Source organism: Etheostoma spectabile, chromosome 14, assembly GCF_008692095.1.
Source record: "Etheostoma spectabile isolate EspeVRDwgs_2016 chromosome 14, UIUC_Espe_1.0, whole genome shotgun sequence".
Taxonomy (NCBI): Eukaryota; Metazoa; Chordata; class Actinopteri; order Perciformes; family Percidae; genus Etheostoma; species Etheostoma spectabile.
This window is the reverse complement of record NC_045746.1, coordinates 28,387-39,888: the sequence shown is the minus strand read 5'-3', so window position 1 is coordinate 39,888 and position 11,502 is coordinate 28,387. Positions and strand designations below refer to the sequence as shown.

General features: G+C 38.8%; 1 protein-coding gene across 1 annotated transcript in view; it reads right to left on the bottom strand.

Moving 5' to 3' along the window:
- LOC116701449 (CUB and sushi domain-containing protein 3) overlaps positions 1-11,030 on the bottom strand; it is a gene marked incomplete at its 5' end in the record, with an annotated part of 211,419 nt that extends 200,389 nt beyond the window's left edge. Inside the window, 1 exon segment of the mRNA XM_032535155.1 lies at positions 10,833-11,030. Within this exon segment, the coding sequence (XP_032391046.1) occupies positions 10,833-11,030 (198 nt within the window).
- Positions 11,031-11,502: the final 472 nt, after the last annotated feature.

Genomic DNA, 11,502 nt, shown 5'->3' with positions numbered 1-11,502 from the left:
GTCATTAATTAAGTTTTTTTTTTTTGTTAAGCACATTAGCAAAATCCTTTTTTGCAAATAATTTGCTGAATTTACAGGAAAGAGGAGCAGATGCTTCCCATCCAAAGCTATTTAATTAGTACTGGTGTCAACAGTTTCAGTGATAAAATGGGGAAATTCACAACGCAGATTAATATCAGCTAACTACCACTTTAACAAGCTGACTAACAACAACATCTACTTCACAGTGTAAGCATACAGCCACTTTGCCTTCTGCTTTTCCAAATGAAACCACTGATTGCTGATGCTAATTGGATAGGGCCATACTTACTGACAGGCTGAAAATGTCTTGATTTGTTATTCCTGGTTGGTAGTGGAGAAAATGTATTTCTGTAAGTTTCTGAAAGTTGGAAAGAGGAGATTCCTGCTGCTGATATAAAGAAGTTCATTTGATGAGGAGCCACATTTATCATCAACGTGTTTGAATCAATATGACAGCTCAGCTTGAATCTCCAGCACTGCATGGGGGGGGAGTGTGTGTGTATGTGCGTGTGTGTGTGTGTGTGTGATAGAAAGAGAGGTTAGAGAAAACTACAAGCCTAAACACAATCTGTCGGACATTATTTGGCAACCAGGTCCATCCTAAGATTAACAGAAAATGCCTTAGTTATACATGGTTCACATTTTAACTGGGATTTTCCTTGGTAAAAGAACAGCTCAAGATTTGTGTCAGCCCTAATTCCACTGCTACCTGGCGAGTAACAAAAAGCAAAATTGAGAGGAGAGGACAGCTTGACGAGGTGAAATAAGCAGAGAGGAAGAAAGAATAAAAACATGCTACCTGGAAACTAACGCCGCCATGACAAAACACGGTAGTACCGTGATGTATCAACATTTCACCAAGCAACAATTCTACCCAGCCTTGGGCAAACACACACATACACAAAAAGACAAGACAATCCTGCACACTGTCAGCAGCAGTCACCGACACTCATTGTAACACACGCACTCACGTTCACGTTCACGCACACACACACACACAAACCTGGTATCACGCCAGTTCATGACGTCATGTTATTTGCCATGACACTGGGCTGCCAGGGACGGAACAACAGGGAAATGGAAAGCCACACGCGGGACGGTGACAACAACTCGCGCCGGGACACAATCCACAATCTCTGGGGGACGCAACAACGGGGAAATGAAACGCCACACCCCGGCCACAACAACGGGAGGTTAAAGAACGTGACCATTTCACAAACTGCCATGAAACTGGGTGCGTGCGCACACACACACACACACACACACACACACACACACACACACACACACACACACACACACACACACACACACACACACACACACACACAGTCCAACAACCAACCTCAACAGTTTAAATAGATTCCAGAATTCAATTGAACACTCTCAATAAGGGTATACTGAGGAAAAAGTGTAAAAAGTATAATTTTATATTGAAACACCTGGTTTAGGTTTTTTGTTTTAAATGAGAAAATGAAAGGGACATGTACCATAAGAGCATTTTGTTAAGCCCTATAACTGTAATAGTTGATACATAGAAATAGGCTCTGCTGGAGTTTCCCAAATGTTTTCCAGGGTTGTGAAATACATTTTGCTTTAAACTTAGATTCAAAGAAAACCCCTGCTCAAGGCCATACTGTCACTTTTAACAGTAATAACATGTCTTTATCTTTCATTAATAAGTTTCGAAACATTTCTTTTTTTATATGACGAAGAATAGATGTCCTTATTGAACCTGTAAGCACCTTTGGGCCTGGTATTTAATTCACTGTTTCACTGTCACTAAATAGCTTTGGGTTTAGCAACTATACCCTGCTGGACTATAGGTATACATTCTGAGTTCATGTTGCTGCCTTGAGCTGTTTTTACTTTGAATTACGCGTTTCAGTTTACTTGACTGTAACACCAGTTTGATCTCAATAAAGTTCAATTCAATCCTCTGGGGCAAACTGAGATTTCCACCCTGTACTCCCGATGGCCAGTCTGAGGCCTGTGTAGGTACTTCAGTAGTGCGTAGTTGAGATCACCTGTACTTCCTCCCTACCACATCCCTATCATACTGTAAACATTAAAAACGTCCTCCTTGGTATTACTTTTATAGCCAATAATGGTGAAATAATAATGAAGAATAATTTGACTGATTAAATTACTAATGCTTCTGGAAAAAAACAAGTATATATAAAAAGGCCACCTGCTCAATTATGTCAATTTAAATGTAATGCAAAATTCCACAGATTATGCTCCTAAAAGTTAGGAATTAATGTCAAAGTGAAAAGCAAGAAGAGTTTTCATCCATGTATCCATCTAACCTTGGCTTCTGATCGAGTTCAAGATCCAATTTAAAGTTCTTGTTATGACAGGCACCTGTTTCTATCTTTGACCTGCTCCATCCGTACATTACTAACAGGTCACTCAGGTCTTCTAACCAGGGCCTACCGGTAGTCCCACGCACTCGTTTGAAAACTAAAGGAGACCGATCCTTCGAAGCAGTGGCCCCAAACCTGTGGAACGTCCATCCTATTACCTTACGTTCTACAGTCTTGGTTGACGCTTGTAGAAAGCAGCTAAAAACACACCTGTTTCAACTCGCTTTTGTCTCATGTTTGTAATTTTGGGGGTTTTAGTCACTGAATCTTCCTTGGAATTGTATTTGTTTTTGCGTGTTTATTTTCTGTTTTGGATCCTACTGTATTTTAACAAATGATTTTTTTTTTGTGAAGCACTTTGTGACTGTCTGGAAAAGGTGCTATATCAAATAAATTATTATTATATGTGTAACCTGAATATAATGTGAATACAGTAATATACATCTCTGCTCTGGTGAAAAATGACTCATTTTAGTTTATAAATGTTTAAGGGTTATGTGTTGCTATTTTAGATCAATTACATTATATAGAAAAAACAGTATTATCACAAAGGTCAGGGACTACAGGTGGAAAAAAGCAATCTACTAGAACCTGGCACAACGCATATTCTCTTGTTGTAGAAGACTAATGTTTTATTGTGCGCTGTCCCTGTCTTGAAATAAATAAATTACAAACAAACAAGAAAACAACAAACATATGTCTACATAAAACACCTGCATGCATACACATATGCGTCGTTAACACATTCCCGTGAAAGTATATGCACATTCAAATGCATTTATGGAAGTGTGTAAGCCAATTTTGACTCCCTATCCATAGCAACAAATATTATAGAATTCTAAAGCAAGTATTCATTTAAAACTCTCTCTTTCTTTCTTTCTTTCTTTCTTTCTTTCTTTCTTTCTTTCTTTTTTATATTCAATTTTTCCTTTGGTAAGCTAGAACGAACGGATACGATTAAATTAGCATTTTTATTTCTTCCTTACTGTCAGACTTCCCTCCAGTTAGGTTTTAAGCGTGGGTGGATATGTCAGACTATACATGGCTTAAACTCATGGCTAAAATACTGAAGCTAAAAAATAATTAATCCTACTGCAAACAGACAAGACACTTACATTCTTATTGTTATTTTATTTTGGGTAGCTCAGGGAGGAAGCTTTCATGACAAATTAAATATACTCCATTATTGTATAGCAGTGACATTTGAGACATTGCTAGTTAATTAAGTACTAAGTAAATAGGTAGGTAAAGTAATTTGTTTTAAAATAAGCTTTCAGAGTTCCCCAGTAATGGAGTCCTATGAGCTATAACTAAAGGGGCTTTGATAAATAAAGGAAAAGTTCAGCCTTGCTTCATTTGTGAAAACATGGAGTGATTTGGAGTCTGTTTTATTCAGCACAAACAGCCAATGCAGCAAAATTATACACATTACCCTGTAGTTAGCTGACAACGCATACCCAACTGTGTGTGTGTGTGTGTGTGTGTGTGTGTGTGTGTGTGTGTGTGTGTGTGTGTGTGTGTGTGTGACATTATTAAATAAAAACTTTGAGTTCTAGTTGTCTTATTTTTTTTCAGTTTCTCTCATATATATCTTAACTTGTTCTGTATGTTCATGAAGTAGAGTCCTACATCTTTAGGAGATATTATTTTTTCATATACAGTATTTATGTATTTTCTTTCCTGGAGTTAAAGCAGGTGCATTGTTGACTCAATCCATGTAAATCTGTGTACATCATACCTTTCCATTTACCTGTAAATTCAATCAACGATTTACAGCGCACGCAGGCCAGTTGCCTCTAGCCCCTTCCCCTCGTGAAGTCACATGCAGCGTGCATGTAAAAAGTCGTCAACATTTACTTAAGGCTCAGAGGTTTGAGTGGTAGCATGCTACTGGTGGTCTTGCCGTGGAATTAACTGTACGGATAAACTGTGGAAACACCACGGCCACACCGCTGTGAAAACGCCCTAAACAACATTTATCAGTCTGGTTGTTACACCTCTTCGTGAAAGTGTACACCGCTACATATATTTAAATGGACGTTACTGGGGCTAACCGGAGCTAACCGCTAACCAGAGCCAATTGTTAGTAAAATGTTGGGAACTGAATGGTTGGTTACTAAGTCGGCTGTTAAAGTTTTAAACTACAATCCAGAGTTGTTTTAATTACATAAATTTGTTTGTTTTGTAATGAGTGCAACACGTACAGACATGTATCTTAGAAAAAAGCATGTATAGGATCCCCAAAGCACAGATTAAAATACAAAACAAACAAAATTAACAAGAACGTTGCTAACTTGGGCTAGTCTTAATGTAATATCATTTAACAGGAGTTAGGAGGAGACATGTTGTGTGCACAGTGTTGAAATGTATTATAACATTGAACTTGTATGGATTATAGTATGGTTTTAAATTCAGAATTACAAAGGGTATATTGCCAAGTAGGCTAAGTAACACGTATAAACAAACATATTGAACATTATCAAAAATAAACAATACATATAGAAACAAATATATACAAAATAGCTGTTAAACATAACAAATGAAAAAAGAAGCTAAATGGAGTGAGTGCTGAACGTGCAAAAAATTTAAAAAAATGGGCAGACAAACTCACTAGAATCTGGATCATCTTCTAGTCTGGTTTGTTTAATACTGTATGTAAATAGTGATTTCCTTCCTTTTTTTTTTAATAGCATATAAACTTTCGTTTTACTAGTTACTGAACCAAGCCATCCCACGGCACGCCGTCACATCCTGTGCCACCCACTACCACCAGTAAGTTCTTAAAAGGTGTCCTGCCACACATATATAAAATATGTGTGGCAGGACACCTTTTTGGTTTGCATTGTGGTAATGTCTAAAGTTCTACCATGGACTTTGTAAAAAAAAAAATTGTCAAAAAAATGCCTTGTTTACCTTGTTTCAAACTATATTTTGTATATATAAGCTATATTCATTCTCTAGTTCTCATTAATATTCAACAAGCTAAGCTGCTCTGATTGAGTAACAGCTAGCCAATGAGAGCCTGGCTATCAGCATCCTTTACCCAGCGCAACTGCTCATGTGCAACTGCAACGAGCTCATGAATAGTAATGAGCTCAGGCAACATGACGTCAGGCTGACCAGCTTTTGTAATTGGCCTGATTTCTCCACTTATTTATTTTCAGTGGCTAGAGCTGACAGAGGGAGTAGCAGTTCATTTTCACATTAAAATAACACAAACACATTCTAACATATTTCAAAAAAATGCAAGTAAAAACGACTTGTGTGGCAGGACACCTTTTACCTGTGGGAAACACTAATAAGGATTATTAAAGGTAAAGGCTGAAGCTACATCCATGCCAGCAGCCTTCGTTTGGGACATAGTATGACTGCAGTGGGTTGACTGATCAGACGAATGCACAATTAGTACTATGAGGTCAACCAAAAAAGTGCACACCCTTGTGAACACACAAAAACATGCACCCAAGCAGCAGCAGCCTCAATCTTGCTATGCTGACTACACACAAACACACACTCACAAACTAGACACACACACACACACTCACTCATTTAATTTCCGTTTCTCAGACAATCTAATTTCGAGTTTTGTCATAGCACATTATTACTTTTTCAATTCCAACAATAACCCGCTACTTCCTTTCCTTGTAGCTCTTCCTCCTTTCTCTTTCTCCCCATCCCCTTCTCTCTCTATCCTCCAAATGGTCTTATTGTGACTTGAAGATATTCTACAGAAATATATTTGTGTTTATTATATACTCAGTTAGTCACAGTGTATTAATGCATGTATTAATGCACGTGTACATACTCAACCATGCACAGGGTCAATTACATCTTTTCCAAGATTCACACCCTTTTAGCTCTCTTCCTTGCACCATAGAGATATATGCACACCATTTTCATTTATGCTCTTTGTGTCAGTTAATCTCTGTCTTGCTCTCTTTCACTCAATCCACCCCCACCCCACACACTTTTGCACACATCCACATTCACCCAAACTATGAATATTCAAAAGCATATTTTCTATCTGTGAGATCATGATGACATTTTCTCAGGGCCAACTATGCTCATATGTATGTGTGTGTATTTGTGTGAATATGGATGCCTTGATAGCTGAAGGGTATTTCTTTCCTGTAATAATTTTTCACTAACTTAGTAGAAGCACACATACTGACACTCATACATAAATGCACAAAAAAACAGATGCACTCAGAGGTCCTCTCTCTCCATATTCCTTTTATGCTTTTTCTACAGCGTAAGTGCGGCATGCTGCAGTTGTGCAGTTTTTTTCAATTATATTTAGCTCATACTACTATGTAACACAGTTTGGGTACACTAAAAGTTTGCTGAAACAGCACCCTTCCGATACTAGCCAAATTTCAAATGGGGATGGTAAGATTGGTTCTGCTGTTGCTACAGTTACACGTCATGTCAAGTGAAGAGTATTTGTATATCTCAAAATCACAATGGATCTGTAGGCCCATATCCATAATGTGTCTCTACCCATTCCAAGTTCCTTGCATACTCAATGTAAACTAAACTATGCCCGCCTCTACTTTAGTTGTTTTTGCTATGTTGGCAACTTCCTGTCATCTGTACAGTGGCATCTCAACAGCATCACATCACCAACGAAGGATAATGGGCTGTATATTCAATATACAGTATATGAAGGTCATTGAAATGCAAAACAATGCTAAACAATAAAGGTCAAGTAATTGCATTGCTCAATACAAAGCAGACATTCTATTCCTATGAGTGAGCAATGCTGAGCAATGCTCCTGCACTGATGGGTTACTTTATCTTCCATTATTGTCACTCTCAAGTCCATGCCAACAACAAAGTTCTTTAGTATTATTAGTCCTGCAAAGGGCCTATTTTAAAGTGCCATGTTCCCTTAATAAGTCATGTCTGTAAGACTCTTTTTTCTAAATTAGTTAATCGTAGAAAACAATAATTTAAAACAAACTTAATTGTAGTAGTCAATGTTTCTGAACAGCGTTGCTACTTGATACCCAGACTGTACATGCAGTAAATACGCTGTGTGTGTAGATTTCCTTCAAACCTTAGTGATGGTGTTATTGTTGAGCTGACACAAAGTCAAATCTATTTCACTACATCTGTTCAAGGTTTTTCAAAATTAAACAACACGCTGTTCAAGTGATTAAGGTACAACATGATAAATGCATGATCATTTCAGAACAGACTGTTTATGTGTGTATTTAAGTTGTCATGTTTACATTTATGTAATTGCAAGAACAAAAGGACAAGGTTACACAGACACACACACATGGGAGAGAGAGAGGGAGAGAGAGAGAGTACGCATTTCCGGTGATATTGCTAAAAGCACTGCATTTCAAGTCATTGATTGCATGTCTGAATAATTGATAGAAAGCTATTATGGCTGGTATGAATGCCTCTAGGTGTCACCACACACACACACACACCCACGCAATTTGGAACCGTGTGGAAAGCAACAAACTTAAAATGAAAATTCCCAAACCGGCAAGTGTCAGCAACATATGTGTTATTAAACGTTGCCAAGGTAACATGTGATCTTGTGAAGTGCTGTCCCAATCCCATTTATACCTATCTGAGCCCATGTGGCCTTGCACACTCACTCACTTCGCACCTGAGATCACTTAAGTCTGTGAGTCTTTAGTCCTTAGTCCCCAGGGCTCACTTTGGGACTGGGCCTATGTTTGTATGTGTGAGTGTTTTTGTGTAGGTCTATGTTTTTTTGTATGATGTGTGTATGTGGGGAGAGGGGAGTAAATAGTTGTAAATAGTTGTGTATGTTGCTGAGTTAGTGTAAGCGTCTCAGTAGCTTAGCTTTTCTTAGCCTTACTGACAGTGACAGAGACATTGCTAATCCAGCACTGACAAATTGCCATTCCTCCCTCTTCCCTCTCTCTTTCATCCACCTATTATTCCTTCCTAGACACCAATATATTTCACTGCACAGTAAGGTATGTTGTGCAACGATTCAGAACATTGTTTGGTTTTGGTTGGCATTGTTGTGCTTGAAAAGGCAGGACTGATTGCATTAAGCATTAAAAATACTGTACTTGCCATCAAAACTGAGTACCATTTGTACCTCACAGTGACGCAAATCATGTCTATTTTGCATATTTCTTCACAACATTTTTTTTGTTTATTTGGCAGTGTCAACACATTGTAAATTGACGTAATTGGTGACTGGTATCTATGCAACCCTCTTAGCTGTTGCCCGTACACTGAATTGAATGATCCCAACCAAAGTGTCTTATGAGTTATCGGGGGTCATGAAGCAGCCTTATGAATGTAATTTAAGTCAAATGAATAGAAGTGTGAATAAGTGAAACCACCAAGGTTAGACGGCAGCCTTGTCTTGAATTGAACATTGTGCGTTGGCAGTCCTACCCTCCATTTAGTGAGATTTGCTTCTTATATCCATCTTAAAACCATCTCTCCACTGTATAAAAAATTACATTCATGTTACTGTGTAGTCAAGTGTAAATTCATTGTTAATTAAGCTGTGGCATATGTGCCTACAGGGCTTATTAATCAGTCTGCACATTGGCCTACACCTTCTGTGTTTACCCTGATTGAAAGCAATGCATTGCCTTTTTTGCATTGCAGTGGTTAGTGTTATCTCTCTTGTCTATCACTTGTGCTTGAACTAATAGTCCTCCAAGCTCAAAACTGTGAATCCCCCCTGGGAGGGGTCCCTTCTGAGAAGTGTAAATGCCTTCTTGTGTGTTAAGGCATGAAGTCCCACCCGCCACCATCACCCTGGGTGATTCCCCTGTCAACATTGTTGAGTCCTTTTGCGTTATAGGCTCCATCATCTCCTAGGACCTCAAGTGGGAGCTGAACATCAGCTCCCTCATCATAAAAAACGCACAGTAGAGGATGTACTTTTTGCGAAAGCTGAAGAAGTTCAACCTGTCAAACACAATGATGGTGCACTTCTGCACTGTCATCATTGAGTCCATCCTCACCTGCTCCATCACCATATGGCACACTGTTGCCACTGCTAAGGAGAAGGGCAGATTGCAGTGTATTATCTGCTCTGCTGAGAAATGGGTGGTTGGCTGCAATCAAAACTGGATCTTCTTTTACTTGTGGTTCCAGTGTCAACTCTGTAAAAGTCCTGACACCTCAATCCACCAACCACTTCCATTTTCTGGCAGCACAATCCTCCTAAATTCCAAGATGCCCATGCTGCTGCCATCTGGCCATTCACATACATGTTGGTGACAGATGTTTCAGAATGCCCCTATTTTTCAAAGCACCATCCGGATCATTGTGACTAGACAGGCCATCTCCCGTCCCACTTCCAATCAAGATAGCCACAAGAGAGATGTATACCATGACAATAGGCTGTTAATTTCTTATGGCTATGATTAACCATCACTTACTCGCCTAATTACTCATCCAGAAAAAACAGAGCTAGGTCCATATGCCTTTGTCTTCAGTTCCTAGTCTGTCCCCCCCAACTACTCAGAAAACTACACATTTGGCTTGCTTTACCAGTCACTCATTTATTCTGTCGCTCTGTCTTTTGGTGAGCTTGCATAATGGAGCATATTAGTTTGTAAATGGGTGCCAATGTGAGCCGTTGCAACTCAACTAAATGGTCTGGCAAAGTAAAACAATGAGCTACCAGCGGCACAAGGAGGCATAACGCTGCAGATTGTGGGTGTGTTTTTTGTAGGACTGGTTGTACAAGCAACCCTCTCAATAACAAGGAGTTAATAACAGATATTTGATGAAATTAAATTTCTTTAAATGGCTAGTGGAGCTTTAATGTAATCAGTAGCCACAATGTTTATATTAAGTATATGTAAAGTGAAAATATTCAACAATTAGTTATTTACATATAATTTATTTTAGATGCTGCTTCTGCTGTTGTCATTTTAATATAGATGACTTTAAACTTATTTTTAAAGAGAACTATGCACAACTGTACACCCACACATACAAGTTGCTAGATTAGCATCCCTCTAACTACACCTACACACACACCTACACACACCCACACCCACACCCACACCCACACACACACACACACACACACACACACACACACACCTACACCCACACACACACACACCTACACACACACACACAAGCATTCCTAGATTGCCTGCTTGGCTCACTTGTCACATACGCACACACACAAAACAAATGCATGCATGTCTGTCTGTTGTTCTGTCTCTCTCACAGACACACATATACACGTAAGTTATATGAAGGGTTTTCTTCCAAAGCATTATATGCAAATTATTATTTCTTAAATAGTGTTCAATAAGTGTTAATAAGTGTTCTTTAAGAAAAAAAACCTTGGCAATAGCCTTTTCTAGTTTTTGTTTTTATAATTGGTTTTCATTCAACACATTTTTATTTTAGATTAAAACTCTTCATATACAATCATGTACTTAAACACACAGGTTTAGTCGTCCATACCTCGACAAATTGGTGCAGGAAAGTCCCAGACGGCGGTGTTTCCTGTATTGGTAATGCAGGTGAGTGTGGCATGGCCGTCTAAGACGTAACCAGGCACACAGCTGTACCGCACACGATCTCCCACAGCAAAACGTCCGCCACCACTTAGCACTGCTTTGGGGGGGACACCCGGGTTTCCACAAGATGTACTGTGGAGTTCTACAGAGGTAGAGAGAAAATGAGAAAGGGGTAAGGATTTAGGCTTCTTCAATTTCAAGTTTTTGAATTAATTGCATTAAAATGTTTAACTATGAATTTCCCCTAACTCAACCAAATAATATACCCAGCGCTTGCTCAGTGATGTGTCCAATCCAGTGACTGCAGCTATCATAAAAAACAGTTTCACAGACATTTGCATTGTGATGATGCAATTTAAATACATACAGTGTTACAGCCTTTTCTAAAATCTTACCTCAGACACACATATGGGAAGTTCCTTAAACATATTGCCAAGCATGGTGGCTGTAAAAGGATATTTCCACTGCACTTGCCGTCAAAGAAAACTGAACTCAGCCCCAGAGAAATGGAGGGAGACACTATCAGTGTTTCATAGTTAATCACATTATTCCCTCTAGATACATTTACAGTGCCTAGGACATATGCACAAGTGTGCATATAAGCATGTGCATGC